Source organism: Simochromis diagramma, unplaced genomic scaffold (assembly GCF_900408965.1).
Source record: "Simochromis diagramma unplaced genomic scaffold, fSimDia1.1 OVJJ01000466.1, whole genome shotgun sequence".
Lineage (NCBI taxonomy): Eukaryota > Metazoa > Chordata > Actinopteri > Cichliformes > Cichlidae > Simochromis > Simochromis diagramma.
This window is the reverse complement of record NW_024387287.1, coordinates 1,840,828-1,862,160: the sequence shown is the minus strand read 5'-3', so window position 1 is coordinate 1,862,160 and position 21,333 is coordinate 1,840,828. Positions and strand designations below refer to the sequence as shown.

General features: G+C 39.2%; 1 protein-coding gene across 1 annotated transcript; it reads left to right on the top strand.

Moving 5' to 3' along the window:
- Nucleotides 1-9,622: 9,622 nt before the first annotated feature.
- On the top strand, nucleotides 9,623-19,884 carry trappc6b (trafficking protein particle complex subunit 6B). The gene is made up of 6 exons (XM_040003771.1): nucleotides 9,623-9,839; nucleotides 9,917-9,984; nucleotides 14,760-14,877; nucleotides 15,384-15,467; nucleotides 17,094-17,187; nucleotides 18,412-19,884. Exons 1-6 carry the CDS (start codon nucleotides 9,762-9,764, stop codon nucleotides 18,441-18,443), a joined length of 474 nt encoding a protein of 157 aa, XP_039859705.1. The 5' UTR covers nucleotides 9,623-9,761; the 3' UTR covers nucleotides 18,444-19,884.
- The last annotated feature ends 1,449 nt before the right edge of the window (nucleotides 19,885-21,333 follow it).

The window sequence follows — 21,333 nt, the reverse complement described above, 5'->3', positions numbered from 1 at the left end:
ATAATTTGTAACCTTCACTACTTCACTACTATTATGAACTTACCTGGAGGATTGAGCATACGTCAAGACATCAAAGGAGGAAGGATGGGATGATCAGATCCTTTACTGTGGTAAAAGTGCTGTAATTCCATGCCACACCACAAGGTGACACTATCTATTTAGGTGGGGACTAAAGGTGTGCGCTAGATGGTAGGAAGAGGTAGAAGAATATGAGAAGCAACATGTTCAAGAACCAGAATTTGATGTATGGCAATGTTCTATGTGCTTGCCAAGAATTAGTAAAAAAGAAATGCAGTCTGAAACGGCTTTCAAAGTCCTCAATCACTGCAAGACTTCAAGGAAAATCTTTAAATGGTAAACGGCCTGCATTTGTATAGCGCTTTTCTAGTCCCTAAGGACCCCAAAGCACTTCACGCTACTTTCAGTCATTCACCCATTCACACACAGGCGATAGCAAGCTACATTGTAGCCACAGCTGCCCTGGGGCGCACTGACAGAGGCAAGGCTGCCGGACACAGGCGCCACTGGGCCCTCTGACCACCACCAGTAGGCAAACATGGGGTTAGTATCTTGCCCAAGGATATTTGGCATGCAGCCAGGAGGCAGCCTGGGATCGAACCATCGACCTTCTGATTAGTGGCTGACCTGCTCTGCCACCTGAGCTACAGCCACAAAGGTGTGTCCCTTCTACAAACAGGATGTTCAGGATGGCGAATTGTCAATTACTGATGATGTAATGATGATGAGAGATCTACCAAATATCACTAAAACTCGAGAGTAAATTAATGTATCTAACAAGTGTATTGATGAGATTAGAGTAACACTTTATCTCCCAAACAACATCAGGTCCCATCATAAAAGACATTTTACAGTCCTGACTGAGGAAGCATAGTTGTGAGATAGGCAAATCAGTTGTGTCAGATATGGTGACACAGTTTTGTGAGGGCAAACCTCACATCTTTACCTCTATCCTGAGTGGGGGTGGTCCACTTTTTCTACCTACAAGAGAAGGGCAAATTTAAAGACCCGTTTTCTGTACTGGAACCAGTGGAGCATGCATTTAGTAGGAGGAACACAGAAGCTTCCAGTTCCTAGTGTGAAGTCATTGTTTAAGGCTATGACAAGGAATGCGATCCAGGATTCGATCTTATCTTGCATGATGGATTCTGTTACAACCCTCTGGTCTAGGAGGCACAGGATGCAACAAAAAATGTACTAATTCTAGCATTCCATTAATTCAAACCACTGAACAAAACCTGGCTCAGCATTAAAGTGATTTATTTTCACAATTTCAGTGTTTCACACCTAACTTAAAAAGAAGAAAACCAAAGCTATAGATAGACTTCAGATCTAACCACAGAATTCCTACTAACACAGGATTAAGGTTCCTCCACTGATGAAGAGGAAGTGACTCCAGCTGTGCATCCAGGTGTGACAGCAAACCTGCAAACAAATAAGAGCAGAGAAGAAAAAAGATCAGTGGACGTAACAGATTCATTTGGGAAAAAGTCTAACCTATAAACCACCAACCTAATTTTTAAAATGTTTTTTATAAGGACACAGAGCAATTTGAGGCCAAACTTGAAAAGCACACAGCAAAAAATGGAGTGTCAATATTTCAGAGTAAGCCTATTTTAACCTAGATAGAGTATTTACAACTCTATGAGGAGTAAACCAGCTCTAACATCAGAGTTAAAAGTCAGTGTAAAGTTTGTTAGTCACACAGTGAAGACTTAACTCCACACAGTGTTGATTATTACCAGTCTGCAGGCGTGTGCGGCCTCAGAGCTCTAATGCGCAGGGAATTTTCTCCGAAGAGCTGCCACAGTCAGGTAAGTGAAGTTAACATTCCCATACTGGTAACATTGTTGAAAAGGTATTTTTAAACTAAATGGCTCTTTATAGTTTCACTGATGTCGAGTGAGGACATGTTAGCAGCATTTACCCATCTGATTGTTCAGTCTGACATCACTAGCCGTGTCTGGACCTAAACTCCGCTGCAGGTCCATATATCAAACGATCACTATGGCATTACTGAGAGTTGAAAAACTGTCTAAAGTCTTTCATCTTTAATAAAATGATCAGCGTTCTGCTCTACCAGGTGTAACAATTGAGTTTAACATCCAGGCATCCATGAAAACGGAATTTATGACATTTAACAGAGTTAGAAGTTAGCAGGGAGTTAGCTCGCTAGCTTCTATCTAAATACAATATAGCATGTCCTGACTGCGGGGTTTTGGAAACAAATTAAAACGTACCGCTCTGTTATCACTTCCAACATAAATGAAGACAGAAAACTAAACAGCAGTGACGTTTGTAGGGTTACTGAAGTTGGGCTAGCTGGTATATAATGATGTGCTACGTGACCGTATACTGCTGCATGGGATGGGCTGTAGTTACATCCTAAGGTTTTAAAAACTGAGCTTAAATAAATGATTAGCGGTAATAAAAGCCAAGGGAGGTCAACAGTGATCACTGACTGTTTTAGGAGCTTTTTGAGATTAAATAGAAGAAAATACATAACACTGAACTTATATTATTTTAAGCAAATGCCAAAGGCATACACTACTATAGAGTTTTGCTCATTATTTAGTAAGAAATATGTATTTTGTGTAAATTAACTGATAGCAATGTTAATGACATGTTAAGTAATATTAAGTAATGTTTCTATTTTATAGAAAGGTTTAAGAGTACGCAAAACCCAAATCTCTGAGAGATGCAACCAGAAGACGTAAGAAGCCTTAAGATATGATGATGATGATAATGAAAATTATCCAGTAACGCATTACGTTACTGTAATCCGATTACTTTTTTCAAGTAACGAGTAAAGTAAGGGATTACTATTGCAAAAAAGGTAATTAGATTACTGTTACTTTCCCGTAAGCACGTTGCGTTACTGCGTTACTAAACCATGTTTTTTTTTGTGAGAGTGTCTCATGACAATGACGTAAGTGAGTGCGACGTTCATGGCAACAGCTGTGTGCAGATCAACAATGGATAATATAACGAGTGCGGGAGAGAGTATGACCGTGCACAGGGCTGGACTGGGACAAAAAATCGGCCTGGGCATTTTGACTATTGACCGGCCCACCAGGTATTACAGGAAAAACCATAAAGCCTTTGAATGAAAACAAATGCTGTTGTGACAGTGATGTACACTGTCTTGTTGGTATATATGTATCTAATAAACTTAAACCTACACCATCCTCCCTATTCTGGTATTCTAAACAGTACAGACAGAGAAGACTAGAGGTGAGACATGATCATTACCGAATATTAAAAATGATAAATGACAGATTTAGAGATATTTTTATAAACTCTTCATTTACCACATCAATAAACAGCATGGCAGGGCAAAATATTTTTTCTAACATGGCAACCTTTAAAAAGTGAAAGGAGACAGAAAGACAGGTGAGAAAGAATAAAACTTAATTGAGTTTTTGATGGCATTTTACACACAGTACTGATATAGAATCTAGAAAATGTGGGAAAATACTGGCATCATATACAGTACTTACTTCTGACAAAATTATGATGGGACCCTGAAAAAAAAATGACTGTACAATAATGGATTTCTATACATTTTACATCACATGAAAACGTTTGTTGTAAGATTCAGATAATTATTTGTTAAAAGCGAGACATTTTAAATGAGAATAAGGAAGAAAAGTATGTCTTTGTGCCCCCCTTTCCCTGTCAATGCCCTACCAGGCCCCCTGGCAAAACTTTGCTTGACCCGCCCCTGCACAGTTACCAGCTGTCAGCTACCTAGAAAAGGATCCTGGTGTTATTTGTCTCTCAGAAACAGTTCATAACTTCCCTTTAACTCATCCATGTCACCTAAATGGTAAACCTGTTTCTCCATCACCTGTTCAGCTCTGCACTGTTCCAAAAAATAGTAATGTCAAAGTATCATACTGTATATTTTACAGTTTTGTACTGTCTTTCTAGAATATCATTAAATTTACATAAGTAGACTGTGATTTTACATGTCAAATGTAAAATAACATAACATCACTGTAAATATAGTAAAACACAATTTACTTGTTTTTTAAATATATTTTTTTGTACATATGCATATTTAGATTGTAAAAATACATTCAGAAATGTATCATAATTTCACAAATATTTATCTGTTATGTGAGAGAATGATCTGTTAAATTCAAATTTAATACTATGGAAAAATATATAAAATGATCGAAAATTAATGAGAATAATCAATAATTAAAGAAGTATTTGAATTATAATTTTTGCTGAAAATTTCATGTCATCTAGGTCTGATTCAATAATTCAGAGGTAACAAGTGAAAATATAATTAATAGGAATAAAAACAAAAAAAAAAACCATATAAAACATTGCACGGCCACACTGTGCCAATTTTATATTTTAAAAAATAAATGTAGAGGTAGGAATTGCAATTAATATAAATCTCAAAGTATTCACAACATTCCTGAACAGAAATAGGCCTCTGCACCTGGGTGAGGGTGTGGCCATGAAAACAATGTGACATGCCATTGGATGTTGGGACACATAATAACATGATGCTAAGCATCGGCCAATGAATGTGAACTAACAACCACAAGGTCGCGGGTATGGCTGTACTTTAGGAAAAAATCCTAATATATTTATATTATATATACTATATTTAATATATTTTACTGTGCATTTTACAGTTTTGTTCTGTTCTTCTAGAATATCATTAAAGTTACATAAATAGACTGTGATTTCACATTTCAAATGTAAATTAACGTTAAATCACTGTAATGTAATAAAACATAATTGTCATGATTATTAAATGTATCTGTCTTTACATATGCATATTTAGATTGTTAAAATACATTCACATGATTTCACAAATATCTGTCCGTTATTTGAAAGATTGAACTATTGAATTCAAATGTAATGCTATGGAAAAGTATATAACATGATTCCTATAAGCTTGTGTTACATCACATAAGTATTATTATCGTTGCTATTTAGGGTGATCGTGGCTCAAGAGCTGGCAGTTCGCCTTATGATCAGAAGATTGCCGGTTTGAGCCCCGGCTCGGACACTCTCGGTATTGTGTCCGTGATCAAGACTCTTCGCCTACTGGTGATGGCCAGAGGGGACAGTAGTATTTTGGCGCCCCAGCTGCCGGAATATTACTGTTTTTTTAAGATTTGTTTTTTTTCCCTATTTATAGATAATTTCATTGTTTAATCACATTAATATGTTAATGTTTAAGATCACTTGGAAAAGGCAAGATCCCATGTAAAATTAGCGCAACAAACTGTATTGTCAATACTGGAAGTAACCGTAATTTTATAAGGAAGTTATTTTCTGTTATTTTACGGTAGTATTTTGGCGCCCCAGCTGCCGGAATATTACCATTTTTTTAAGATGTTTTTTGTAATAGTGTGATGATTCAGTAAGGATATCTCCTGGTTTCATCTTCATGTTTCCCTCTCACCACATATTCAAACTGATATCATGACCAGCAGCTTTTACAGCTGTGGCTCCAGCAAACATCAGCTGATACTAGAAATTAATATTAAATAAATTCTAACAACAGCTTATCAGGCTTAAACGTGCTGCTGTTGTTTAACGCGACATCCGCTGCTTTCTTCTTTCTGGGGCACAGTGGGCGATAAATAAACAAGAGAGAAAAGCCAATCAGCTGATCATTGATCAGTTTCATGAATGAAGTAGCAACAGGAGAGGGAGGGAGAGAGAATGAGAGGAGAAGAGGCAGATGTGCAGCGTAAACACAGAATAACTCCAGCTTTGTGTCTTTTTCCATTCTAGCTGAAGTCTGGGACAAACTCTGTTCCTTTTCAAAATATTTTGTGTAATAGTTTCTCTGAATACGAGATGATTCTGTTTTTTATGGAACGGCTGGAAACTCTAATAATTAACCTTATGAAAAAATAAAGTTCACTATCAGTAACATCATAGCACCCACCCAGCTGTATAGAAACTCCGTCATGCTAGCTAGTACCAGTACGAGTTATTGTAACTGACTGTAAAAAGTCAGCATAACGAAAGTAAACTACACCTAAATTTGGTTAATATCTGACCCAGACAGACTGCAGGTCATAACTTCTCTCCTTGGGTCTCTCCTCCTCCTGCCTCACCTGCTGGCCTCCACCACTTGCTAATGTTACTGAATCTGCGGAAGCTCCGCAATAGCCACCACCAAACAATTGAGTTATTTTTACACATCTCCCAGCATCTGGCCAATCCACCATCTTTCGGTATTTATACCGTTAACAACAGCTTATCAGGCTTAAAAAAAAAGAAAAAAATCCCCATCGGCCCACTGGGCAAATGCCCGGCATGCCCGATGCCCCATGGCCAGTCCAGCTATGACCGTGCAGCGTTTAAAGCATGGAAGTACTGACCTTACTTTGAGTTTGATTCCGTAAAAAGTGACAAAAACATTTTACAGCGAAAAAACCCCTAAACTTCTGAGCAAGCACCGAGCACGCTGCCACGGGAATGTGAAATTCACAGAGAAACTCGCGGATTCTTCCACGGACGGCTGTGGTACACCTGCACCAGGGCAAACATCCGCCTGCCCCACTCCTGCTATACAGGTGAAAATAGAGCAACAGGACTCAGTCTTTGATTTTATTTATTTTCTGCTGTGTTTTACTTGCATTTATTTGAAAGACTGAGTGTAAACACAAAAAACTATTTTATTTTATGTGCTGGAATATGCAGAAAATAGGTTAAACAAATTTCTTCCAGTCAGAGAACGTTGCATATCATTTAATGTTTGCTTGATGCATAAAGTTAAAAGATTAAAACTAATAAAACAAGTTTTAAAAAGAGACTTTTCCATTTGATTACATTTTATATGATGGATTATGCAGGAAAAGTAGAATTGGGCTGAAAGATCTATTCAGGTTGTAAATCATGTTTTTAAAAAGTAACTAAGTAACTAATTACTTTATAAAATAAGTAATCAGTAAAGTATTACTTTTTGGGGGAAGTAATCAGTAATTAGTTACTGATTACTTTTTTCAAGTAACTTGACCAACACTGTAATTATCATACCAATACATACATTTTAGACTGATAGAATGACATAATGCCCATCTACATAACCATGCAACATGTTCATGCACATCTAACACACATACATTTGTCCTTTGTGGGGGTTTTTGTTGTTATTGTTTTTATTTCATTTTCCAATTGCCGTCTTTGTAGATTCTGTGAATCTGTTTCCTGTTTTATGTTCTACAATAATAATAATTAAAAAAAAAAAAAAAAAAAAAACTAATGTAAGTTCAAAGGTCTTTGCTTGTATTGCTTTGCTGATAGTATGTTATTTGCCATAAGGTGTTCAGAGTTATTGATACCAGTGTAACCAGAGAGGAGAATGTATATTTTAAGTATATAACTTTCTACAGGGCTGAATATAACATCATTATGTAAAGGTCCAGATTCTCTGTGCTTTATCTGCAGATGATGTGCAGCACTTCTAACATCACACAAAGCAAAGGTTACTATCACACTGTTCTTGAAGTGCTGGGTTTGTTCATCTTCTGGGGCAGGACCATGGCAGAAATCTGAAAAAGACTTCCCTCTGAGGCAGCTCCTCGTGAAGCATCCTGCTTGATCCCTGCAATGAGCTTCAGTCCGCCTGATGTTTTTGAAATGATGTCTCAGTGGGCCAACAGAACATCTGGCACAGGACAGCTGTCTGATGTTCTCCCTCACACTCCCTCACCCAGGGTGAATGTATCTGTTGATAACAGTGTGGACTAATGTGGATCCTGTGATTAAATGAAAAGAACAACTTACACTTCTATGAAACCTTCTGCTGCTGTGTTTTCAAATCTAACATTTTATTTAAAGTTTCCAGAATACCAGAGTTCTTTGTCGGTGTAATGGATCTAAAACGGTTTAAATGTTCAGTTTCATATCATCATCCGTCTTATGTCAAAATCTCAAAGGACATAATTTAATTTCCAGATAATTCTGATATTAACAGGAACTCTGGGCCTCTGTGGAGTGTGCAGCTGATGCCATCGCTGTCTAAAATAGGATAACAAAAACTATGCAGTGCTGAATCATTCAGACATTCAGAGAGTAACACGGGTGATTACCATTGCCAACTAGCTTGTAACAAGACTCTAACACAATGCATTTCATTTAGCCTCTGAACCCTGGATTCAAACTGACAACCTTCAGTTGATCTATCATTTAAGCTTTCCTACTATAAACAAATAGGATGGGATAAATTGGAGGTCAAATAGGTAAGAGGGGGCTCGGCCATGTAATGATTTAAAAACAAGGACTACAACTTTAGATCCTGTAAGTAACAGGAATCAGGTGTAGAGATTCCAACGCTGGGGTGCTCATTCTGTTTTGTACCAGTTAGCAGACAAGCAGCTGCATTTTGGACCAACTGGAGACTGTAAGCATGTTCCAAACCAAAGTGCAGAGCAATGAATTAGTCCAGTCTGCAAGTAATGAACAGATGAATAGTGGACCAAGATAAAGACATACCTTCCAGCTAAGGCCTTATCTTGGCTAGCTGTCTCAGATGGAAAAAGCCAGATCGGACTACTGGACTCACCTGCCTACACAGTTTAAAGGAACCCTCTTTTTTAACATTTGTCTGACAATAAGAAGATAAGGGGCCCAGAGCACAGTCAATGTGTTTACTAAAGGAGTTGGCAAAAATGACAATTTCTGTTTTGTTTCCATTTAATTTAAATGTTTTTAAAAACAACATTCACAGTTTAACGTTTTCAAGGTAACATAATAACAGCTGAAGTGAGTCTGTGCCTGTTTTTAAAAGCAGATACATCTGCAAGTCATCTGCAAAATAGTGAAATAAACAAGTTATACTATGAAAAAATAGACCACAATGGCAACATATACAGTGTAAACAAGGCTGGAACCAAACTTGAGCCTTGAGGTACATCATAATTAAGAGGGGCTATTTTCGAGCTGTAGGGACCACTGTTCACATAAAAAGTCCTTCCAGATAAATACGACCAAAACCACTGAAGAGCAGACCTTTTAAGCCAGCAAGTGATTCCAGCCGTGACAGGAGGAGGTCAACTGTGTCGGCCTCTGTCAGGTCCAACAACAAGAGGGCAGCAGGGCTGCCAGAATCCAGAGTTAAGAGAATAACGTTAAAAACCCTCAAACGTCAACAGTAATTCATTGACTTGAGCAGCACTGTGCCACTAAATGAACACGTTGTAATGTCCTATTGTAGGCTGACAAGGCATGTGATAAGTGCTACATCTGAATACCTGTTAATGACAAATACATTCATTTCTTGAAAAATCTACTTCACTCAGTTTATTATGTGACTGATTTCAAAGTAATTTTTCCCCATGCTGCAAAGCTGCAGATATTTATTTCAGTATTATTCGTATAGCAACTTACAACCAGTAACAAGCAGCAATTGGTGACACTGGGAAGAAAAAACAGAGAGCACTATTCTTTCCAAAGATGAAGTAACATATTTAATCTAGTACACCTTACACACATGTCCTAACACTTAGATGAATATCACTAATTATAACAATACTGGGGAGAATAATAATATTTACTGCCAAATAACACTCCGGGCCAGCAGGTGGCGGTAATAGACTAGCGGCATGTTTATTTTCCTCAAGAGCAACAAGGAAGCAGAAGTAGTTGTTTATGCTAAATGTTTGTAGCTGTTCGACTTTATGTGAAGGGATATGATTCCTGGTCTTACACTGATTTAACCACTGACAACGTCGTTAGCTGGCTCTAGAGCAGGAAGAATGGCAGACGAAGCTCCTTTCCAGTTATTACACAGCGAGGTGATACAGTACATTTACAAGTCAGCAGAAGGAGAGACGGTAAGAAGCTCTCAGTAGGAGTTTAGTGACCTATTTGGTGTTGTTGTTAATTTTTCCGTCTTTTATCCTGTATTTAGGAGAGTGGGAGAAATGTCACTAAATTGGAGAATATTGGATTCAGAGTGGGCCAAGGGCTGATAGAGAGGTAATAACCTTGACTGCTGCAAACATGCATGCCGTTTACTTCGACAAATCAAAGCACTACATGTACAAAGCCTGATTTACAACATGGATTCCCATTCATAAAATGCAATCGAAATGCACAGCTGTAGGTGGGTGGCCATTAATGAACCATTAATGTACCATTAATGAACACAACAACAACAAAAAACCCCCCCAGAGTCTCTGGGGTTCAGGTCAGTCTAGTCGGCTGGCCAGTCAGGAAACAATATTACACTCGTGGTGTTGTCTTTAGCGCACCAGGGTCTTTAAGGTCAACTTCATGATTTATCGGTCAAAAGCTGCGAAAGAAAAATGTATGAAGACTTAAAATATCATGTGACATTTAACACTATATTGCCGAAAATATTTGGTCATAAACCACATATGAACATGAGTGATATCCCATTCTTAATCCATACGGTTTAATGATGGTGTTGAGCCACTCTATGCAATTATAACAGCTTCAGTTCTTCTGGGAAGGCTTTAGAAACCCATTCCACGAAGCTCTCAAAGCACTGTTCTTGAGCTGATCTGAAGGCCACATGAAGTTTGGAGGTCTGTAACGACTGACGTTGGCAGCCTCTGCTCATTATGCGCCTTGCCATTCACTGCTCTGTGAGTTTATTGGGCCGAACACTTTGTGGCTGTGTTGTTGTTCCCTGCGCTTCTACTTTTTCTAATATCACTAACAGTTGAATGTGGAATAGTTAGCAACGAGGAAATTTCATGACTGGGCTTGTTGCACAGGTGGCATCCTATCATGTTATCAGGCTGGAATTGAGAGATCCTGAGAGAGAAATGTTTGTAGAAGCAGTCTGTATGCCTGGGTGCTTGATTTTATATGTGGTTAGAACACTTGAAGTCAGTGATTTGAACGGGTGAGTGAATACGATTGGTAATGTAGCGCATAGGAATTCTAAATATCACTTTGGATATTTTTGTTACTTTGGACTAGGGATGGGTGATATATTGAATATACTCAGTATTAAGCTGTCTGCATGTAATTCACCATGACTTTTTTTCTCTCCCACACGTTGCAAATGCGTCATTAAGCCTCTACATCACATTTTTCTGTATGTTATAAGCACAAAAGAACACCTTTTTAATTTCAATTGTTTTATTTTCTCTCGTGAATTCTTGCTTGATGTACTTTTTTGTTGCTGTGATCAGCAGTTTCTAAAATACTCAAACCAGCCCCTCTGGCACCAAGAACTGTGCCACATTCAATGTCAGTTTTCTTCCCCATTCCTGTGCACAGTTTCAGTTTCAGTTTGAGTTGGTGCCATTATATTGGCTGATTAGATACTTACCCTAATGAGCGGTTGAACTATTAAAACATGTTAATGTTAATAGTTATGTTAATATGTTAAAACTGTTAAAATAAAAATTTTAATTCATTCAGATTTTTTTGTATTCAAAGTAGAAACAAATATATTGAATGGTCGATTTGAATGAGTATACCAGTGCAATTTTAGGCACTATATGGTTGAAAATAACTTTTATTTTTGGAGGTTATTTAGACATATATTGTGTATCGTGATATTGGATTTTCCTCAAATCACCCAGCCCTACTTTAGACCGGGATCAGAGTCAAACCTTCATAAAATGTCTTTGTTTGCCAACACTTGGGAAATTATGTATAGGCATTCTAAATATCACATTGAAATACCACATCATATTTGATCAATGATTTCTCTTTTACATTTTACATTTGCCTTTCTTTCAAGTTGACCCCAACATGTGTTAAATTTTTAAAGAAAGAGAAAGAGCTGCCTAGTTGATAGACATCACATTATGACCCACCACCTAATATTGTGTTGGTCCCCAACACAATATTAGGTGGTGGGGGACCAACACAGGGGAAGTGAACACTGAATAAACTTGTCTGCTTTCGCCATCTCACCTCATTATGAAGATGATAAAATGGTGAGTACAAATCTCTGAAGAGCATAAAAGATGCCGCCCAAAATTGGTTCTGTTCATCTGGACATAGTGTTTTCAGTGGGAGAAACATTTTGTCTTTTTTTTTTTTTTTTTTTTTTTTTGCCTGTCCCGTTTGGCTCTTTTGCCATCAGAATTATTGTCTAAAGGCAAAGAAAGATGCCCAACGGATTTACTTTACCAAATTGACCATCCCAGCCTTGCCGTAATGGTCTATTTGATTCACCTTTTATTGTTTATTTTTTTTATTTTTTTTATTTTCACTTGCTAAATATGGGACAGACTTGAATGAGGAAAAGAAAAGGGAGAAAGGAAGAGGGGGAAAACACAGCGGAGAAGAGGGACGGGGATAAAGGGCAAAAAAACAAAAACCAACTAAATAAGCAGACAAAAAAAAACATATATCAATCACCTCGATCACCTGTTGAGAAAGAAAAAAGAAAACGAGAGCAATACGATAAACAACATCACGATGATATATGGGAATATAACAGTAAATACTAAATGTTAAACATTATTGTGCAGCACGTAATATCGACAGCGCACAGTGTGCTTTGAGGTAGGAGCCAAAAAGGGTGTAGTTTGTGTGTGTGATCACCCGTGTGTACACCTGTGAGCATGAATGCGCTTGTTTTTAAAAGGTTCCTTCATGTAATGATCTGCTAGAGGGTGTGGGGGGCCACAGCCCCGTCCTCCAGGGCATGAAGGAGGTATGGAGGAGATCAAGACTCCAGACATCCAGAGGCCCCAAGAACACAAGAGACCAAGGAAGACTAACACAGGGGCAGCCGCGCCACTGTCCCAGAAAGAGCTGAGGAGAGTCCCAGATGAGGGGTCACTCAGCAGCCGCGGAGCAGAAGCCAGGAGGGGTTGCAGTGACGTGCTTGTGAGCTCCGCCGGCAGCCAGCTGCGCCAGAGTAACCGAGCCGGCCTGGGCACCCCACCCCCGAAGTGGCCCGAGCAAGCCCCAGGCTCCAGGCCCCGACAAGCAGCCACGAAGGAGTGAGCCGGTGTGTACCTGGGCGCCCATCCCTGGACACAAAGAACCACCAACGCACCGATGTCTGAGGGCATCTGCCACTGGCAGGGGAAGTGGTGGGGGAGATAGGTCTCCATACCTTAGAGCACAGGTGTCGAACTCCAGGCCTCGAGGGCCTGCAGGTTTTAGATGTGTCCTTGATCCAACACAGGTAATTTAAAGGGCTAAATTACCTCCTCAACATGTCTTGAAGTTCTCCAGAGGCTGGTAATGAACTGATCACTTGATTCAGGTGTGTTGACCCAAAGTGAGATCTAAAACCTGCAGGACACCGGCCCTCGAGGCCTGGAGTTCGACACCCCTGCCTTAGAGGGCCTGAGATGTCCCCAGAGAGGTGGCGTCTGATACCCAACCTGACATATAGACACAGACATACAGGCACACACAGATACAAACATCCATTCTCACCCTCATGCTCTCATATGCAATTACTCAACACTCAACCAACGTGGAGACAGACATATAGAGACACTGTACACACAATCACACTCCCCAAGCGTACTCTAAGAACCGGGTCTAGGTACCCTTGCCCCTGGAGGGGGAAACTGCACCCAGACCCAGGTGGTGTTACCCTTTTCCCTGCGGTGGGGAGAGGCAGACCGCCCCGACTCCGCAGCAGCAGGGAGGCCCCACACTCCAGACCCCAGTCGGACGGCCAACTCCTCCTCCTAGCCCCCCCGCTCCAACAGGCCGCAGAGAACGGGGGTGTGAGAAGACTCCAAACCTCCCATTTTGTCACTTAGATGAAACGTTTTGTCACTTGGATGAAACGTTTTGTCACTTGGATGAGTGACGAAACTTTTCTCCCACTGAAATGGGAGAAATGTTCATATGTCCAGATGAACAGAACCAATTTTTGAGGATTTACTTACCTGGATGATAAAAGATGGTAAAACATTGTTGCAAATAACAAAAAGGTTACTGCTGCACCAAATCATTAATCTGATGATTTTAGCACACGCAGTCCCTGATGAAGTGCACACAGTTTGTGCTTCACTCAACAAACTGCACAAATAATGTATTCCTACAGCAGAGAATCTGTGTTGTGCGTCAAACTTCTGAATTTTGAATTCTGAATGGCAATTTTCTGTTGCCATAGTGATTTAGCAGGTAAAAAGAGAGGCACTTTCACTCAGACTTGACAGTCTCAAGTCATTATTCTGGCTTCATAGTATATCTGTCGGATCTCAGTCCACATCCTCCATTTCTTACTGCAGGGCAACTACACTAAGACTTTGTCATAAAACACTGTTACCTGTTAATGAAATCCAAATACATTTTTTAAATTCTGATTATAAGGAGTTCCTTTACTGTTGTCTGTTAGGCAACTTTATGACAAGTGTTGTTAAATGTGCTGATCATTTGTTAAGATGTTTCCATTTTTGTAAGCACGTTTTTGCATGTACATGTAGCCTCAGATGATTAAAAATCAAGGTAATCCTGGATTTGTGAGTAAATAGTTCACATCATATAGCGTCAGTAGGGAGTTTGTCAGGATCACCTCTAATGGGACAGTCACCACAAGGGGTTTATTACGTATTGCACTCCCTGAACTGATGAGAGGCAAAACTCTAAAAAACTCCAGTTGTCTTCTTTTCAAGCTCTCAAAACTACCCTGTACCTGTCTGAACACTTACACAGACAGCATACTGTTTATGGGTCATGTGCACAGTTATACTAGGCGCATTCTCCTTAAATGCATCTTACAGCGAGCAGACCGTTGAAAGTCAATGAATGATGTCCTAGTTTAATTTACCCATCTCTTTGTTTTCCTCTAGATTGACTAAAGACACAGCACGGTTTAAGGATGAGCTGGACATTATGAAGTTTATATGTAAAGACTTCTGGACCTGTGTATTCAAGAAGCAAATCGACAACCTTCGAACCAATCACCAGGTCACTGGGAAGTCTATTTTCTCTTCTTTTAATCCTGTTTTTTATTAATGTAGCCTCTGACAAATCTAAATGATGGTAAATGGACTGATTCTTTCCTATTCTCCTGGAGTACTCAAAGCGCTCTATACAACATGCCTCATTCACCCAATCATACAAGCACTTGTAAACTCAAGTGCAACTAATAAGCATTCACACACATTCACGCTCCGATGAACAGATCGGAGGGCAATTTGGGGTTAGTATCTTGCCCAAGGATATTTGGCATGCAGACTGGAGGAGCCAGGAATCGAACCGCATACCTTCCAGTCAGTAGCTGATCTGCTCTACCACCTGAGCCACAGCCACCCAAATGATAATTCCTTTTTGTCATCCATAATATATTTGTAATATATAAATGCCAGTACTGTGATATTTTTGCCTTACTTCCTGTCAGATTGATTGTTTGTTGTTCTGTTGATGTGTGTCATTGCTGATGTCATATATCATCATATGATCATGTGTTTTAGGGCATCTATGTTCTGCAGGACAATAAGTTTGGATTACTGAGTCATCTGTCAGTGGGAAAACAATACTTGGAACATGCCCCAAAGGTGCTTTTTTTTTCTTTTACTGGTCTGTTTTAAAATACTTTCTCTGCTTCTCAAACTGTCTCTTTTACTGAGACAACATGTACATGCACAGTAGCACATCATACCATCAGAGGTGAGCAGCATGAGTCCTGAAAGACACTGACACCAAAAGAGAGAATCTGTAAGAAAAGCGTGCGCTATGTGCACAAAGTAAGACAATTATGTTGAATAATGGCTGGATTATAAAATTAAACTCATTTAATTTCACTTCTTATAACATGTCACAGTAGAGGCAATAGAGAGCAGGCAGAGAACATCCTTCAACATGGGCAGTAAAATAATTCAGTCAGTCAGTGGTGGGAAGTTTACTGTACTTTTGCTTTGCTGTGGTCTGGCCCACAGCAGCATCAGAGCTGGTGAAAGTAACAGACTGAATAAACTTACTAGCAAGGCTGGCTCTGTGACTGATGGCAAACTGGACAGCTTTTTCAAACTGTGGTGAAAAGGAGGTCACTCAACAAACTGTTAACCAGTATGGATGGATCCTGACCAGCTTCTGCACCACTTACTTGACAGACAGCAGAGCACTTTGTCTAACAGACTGATTCAGTTCTGATGATGCCACATGGACAGGTTCAGATTACTTTTAGTTCTCCTTTATCATAAACCTTCCAATTAGCAGTTTGTTTGTTTTTTCTTTTGCCAGTGAGACAAGACACCATAGATTGAATGAAATGTAGGAAAGCCCGACTTTCCTTTGCTTTAGCCCTTCTTATCAAGGTTTACTGATTTTTTAAAAAAAGGAGAACTGATGAGTTTCAGAACAGAGAATTGCTTGTTTTTTATCTGTGTATAAATGACCAAACACGATAAGTTGTATCAGTTTTACATGAGTGCTGTTGTGACAGATGTGATTAATGCTGCAATCACATTGTTTACCTACATTCGGTCTCAGTCTTCCTGTCGTTCAGTACTGAGTATCAAATGCTCATTCACTCTTTGTTAACAGTTTATTTGCTTAGAATATAGCTTGAACCAGTGCCACAGGCCACAGTATTTACAGCCTGTAGTTCTTGATGGAAATGGCTATAGTGAACGTGGACTTTCAAAGCAGAGAGGACCAAGGCTGAGATATAGGAGTGGAAGGATTGGATTATACCTTATACAGAAGGTGCAGTGCGAAACAGATTCAATTCAATTCAGTTTTATTTATATAGCGCCAAGTGACAACTACAGTTGCCTCATGGCGCTTTATATTGTAAGATAAATACCTTACAATAATAATTAAATGCTGTGTTAAGATTACATGGACAGTCACCCACACTAATTATTTTTCCTGACATCTGAGCTGAGTACTAAATCAGACAAAATGTCTGAGACATCAGACAGAAGCTCAGATTGAAGCCCAGGTGGAGCATAGAAACATACAAATGAAACTGGTTTTTGAGTTTTCCAGCTATGGTGGATGAGGCTAAGCAAATTAAAACTGAATTAAAACTGTCTGGCTCTTTGGTTGAATAACCAGCTGGAGTAGAAGATAGCTGTTCAAGGAACTGATAAGAGTAAAGGTGTTCATATACTGTGACCCTGTTTTATATGTGAGACCATTCACTGTCATCATATGAAGTAACTGTTTTCCTCCTGCAGTATCTGGCCTTCACATGTGGTTTGGTGAGAGGAGCTCTATCCAATCTGGGAGTGAAGAGTATTGTGACTTCTGAGGTGTCTGTCATGCCTTCATGTAAGGATTTAGTCATTCAAATATCTTTTTAAAGAGCATTTATCAGTCATCTCCAAACTGAGGTTTGGGGGTTTGTTTTATTTGCTGAATAAATTCCATTAAAATGCCATTGAGTGGTTCAGAAAGAGAAGTTTGTGTTGCCCATGCACATGATTGAAATATGCCTCAGATATTTTAAATGGAGAATACTTGTGTGATTTTTACATGACTCTGGATTAAAGTAAGGTATAGTTTTTGGTTTTTATGGGCAGAGTCACAGGTGTGAATAGTGTTGCTGAGGTGAAGAGCATGTCAGACAGGATTGTGAGTTTGAAGCTAGAAGTCAAAGTGGTGATATTGAATGTAGTTGGTGTGTAGGTAGGTAGAGAGGGTACCAGTGTGGGAGAGAGTGGTGAAATGTGTGTAGTTAGGCAGCATCAGATGGTAGTCTGTAAGATGTCTGGAAATCATGAACAGGAAACAAGTGAAGGCAGAAGTGACAGATGGATGCAAGGTGGGGCTGGGATTTAGGCTACGTTCACACTGCAGGCAAAAGCGCATCAAATCCGATTTTTTTTTTTTTTTTTTTTTTTTTTTTTTTTTGACCCTATGCGACCCATATACGATCATGGTATGACAGTGTGAACGGCACAAATCCAATATTTTCAAATCCGATCTGGGTCACTTTCGTATGTGGTACTGAATCCGATACATATCCGATGTTTTAGAAAGCGACTGCTGTTTGAACGGTCATGTCGCATTAAATCCGTCTTTTACGTCACTGACACAAGACAGACGCCAATTATCAGCGCCGGAGAAGCACCCGATAAGACATCGTGAACGCTTCCTGGCCATCCAGCGTAGATGTCAGTGAAACTGTTTGGAAGACGATGTTGGAGAAACGTGAACATTTTATTTGTACTGCATAATCTGCAGATTCTGACAGAAATCTGCAACTATCCTTTGAAGCACTGCTCCTCTCTAAAACAGCAATAAGGATAATTATTAGGTTATTTACATTATGTTTCCCAAGTTTTTGCTTTAAGTTATTTACATAATAAAGTCCGAAGTCTTTATATTAAGGGCCATCAGTCAAACAATATTGTTTGCTCTGGGTCTAAACAGAGTGCGTTGTGTGTGACGTCTTCAACTCAAATTGAACTAAACTAGGAAAAAATGAAAAGCCAATGTGAATTTCTTCTTTTTGTGTCAGCTAACACGAAAAATGTCTTTCTGCCTTTGCAGGTAAATTCCAGGTGATGATCCAGAAAGCATAGGAGGTTACACACTCAAGCTACACTCTTCCCTGGTGTCATATTGCCTTATCTGTTAGAAAGGGAAATGCCATCCGTACTACTCAGTGAGAATTTCTCTCGGCACTGCAGGGATTACAGTAGGAACTGGCAAAGGTTTCTACGGCTTAAGCTCTGGATGGCTGCAAACATCTGTATCCTGCTGACACACTGTCATTATCATGAGTGGAAAAGTACAGTCCAGTGACATTAACATTTTGTCTGCTAACATTTATATTAACATAATCCTTTTGAAGTAAAGTCTCACTAAATGAACATTTGGCTTAATGTCAGAAAAGAAGTGTTTGCCACCACCTACTGTCACATCTAGTTTAGTAGCATTTTCACTATAAAGACAAACAAACCTACAGTGCTTCACAAATTTAAAAGACAGATCTGCCAAAAATTTGATTATTAGGGAAGTCACAAACTGAATTTATGTTTTTTACACCCAAATCGAAGCCAGCACTAAACTTTTTCTGAGAACTTACTAAAACTCATTTTTGGTTCATGATTGCCAGTAAATATCTCTAATTTCTGAATCTTATTCAATAAGAATATTATTAAAATAATACATTTTAAAATTCTCGAGTAACAATAATCACATTTTTTTTCACATTTTTTTTTAATGACACTATCATCAGTTTAATAAGTATTATATGGTTTTGATTAAAGAGCTTGTACATACTGGCAGGTTAACCATTTTGGTACTAATGCTGTTAATTTTGGGCATCTGTGAGGTAAAGCGTATACTGGGTGGTACTATAATAAACGTGTTAAGATGTCTATATTTATAATCATCACTAACTTGTGTATTGTTCCACCCCTGCCTCCACACCAAAATGAGCAGATTATTAAAACAGAGGAAATGTGGCGCCCTTTAGCAGGTTGATGAACATTGCTTGCAATAAATCCATGCCTAAGAAAGCAACTTAGGCTACATCTACATGTACACAGGTATTTTTTTTAAATGGCACAATCAGTGTCAAGTGTTTTTGAGAATGTGCCAAAGCAGCAGGTGGTGATATAACCCTAGTTTTGAAGAAATCCCACAAACAATACCACAGCACACAGTCTGACATCAAAGAAGAGATAATGGCAAACACGTTTGATGTTACAAGACAAATATTCATTTTCTTTGCCAACATGTAAATGTAGAAATGTAGTTTTTGAAAATGTTCACCCTGGCAGAAGCTTTTACTGATCGAAAATGCTGTGTATGTGTACGGACGTAGCCTCATTTATATATTGATGGCTAATATGACCAAACACAGTTTGATATCATGAATAAGTACGTTTGCAGTGATGAAGAGCAACATTCCTGTCGAAGCGTGAAAAAGTGTGATTTATTTTCTTTGCATCAAAGTTGTATGTTCTACCCTTCAGGTGCTTCCTTCACTTGCAATAAATTCAAGCATGAAAACAATTTCTGAATGGTTCCTTTTCCACACTTTGATTGTTTACTATTCTGTCAAACACTTTTCAGAAATGACAAGACCACAATACCAAACAAAGATAATTTATCTGAATTTCAGGAGTGGGACCACACCTCAGACACGCTCCTTCAGGTTCTCCATCTACGTGCTGTTTGTAATCTTTTTTTATGCAAACACCCATCAGCATCTAATGATTTGTGCTCACCATGGGCCCCTCGTCCCTCATACCATCAGATGAAAACCTCTACTGCTCCCTTTCATCAAATTCCCTCCAGGCACTTCAAGAAACCAAAACACTTCTCTTCTAAATGACATGATCAGGCTTCAGAGAGACCGAACATTACCGGCCATCCTGGGGAACCTGTTGGGAATCATTCTACATCTATTCACCCCATCAGAACTCCTCTCTGCTCCATCCAGTTATAGAGTGGCTCAGGTCGCTCGCCATCTCAGCGAAATTATAATTTCAGAACCTCCATTAGGGGAGAATCATCCACAAGCAAAAGCTCCCGGCATAGATCCACACTCGCTTTCCCTGAAACTGGCCGATCCACCTCAGTGCCAGGCTATGAAGACACAATGCTGTTTCCACGCTTCAGTCATGTCTCCTGAAAATGTTCTTCCCTTAAGGATATAGATTGGACTGGACTTTACCTCACCGATGAGTCCTAACACTAGAATTACTGACTTTTTTATTTTCTGGTGCAAGTCCCGAGGTGTTATTCACCCCTGCTGAGATTTTCACAGGTCGTCAGCTCAATTCTCCTACTGCTTTTGTTGTGCAAACCACAGCTCAGATCCAAGGCAGGCCAAACCTCTGTGTTATAACCTTCAGAAATGCCTGCCGTGTCTATACAAAATACCCCACACATTGACTGACCTGCAAATATGAAAGACACACATTCACAATATATAGAAACACAAATCTGTTTTATTTATAAGGAAAAAAATGTGTGAAAACAGAATGAAAAGTTCTGTGACATGAGTGACATTGATATTTCTGGTGCCAGTAATCACAGAGACAATGCCCTGAGATAGATTCATTTCTATTATGCAACACCTTCGATTTGATGACAAGGACATGCAGGCAGAATGGGTGAAAACAGACAAACTTGCGACAATCTCCGACATCTGGACAAGCTTCAACAAGAACTGTGCTAAGAGTTTCACTCCAGGAGAACACATGACCATAGATGAACAGCTGTTCCCTACCAAGGTTTGTTGTCCATTCATACAACCAAGCAATGTTCCCTCTAATTTTCCATGTGTCTGAGCAAACACACAAACTCCCTGAGCGGTCCCTTGGACCACTGTGAGCGACATCAGATGTGTGCACTGTGGTCACGCCGGCATCGAATCCATCCAAGTTACATGGTCTATTAAAATAATCAAATTACAGCATTTACATTTATGTTAGACTACTTTTAATTAACTGCTTT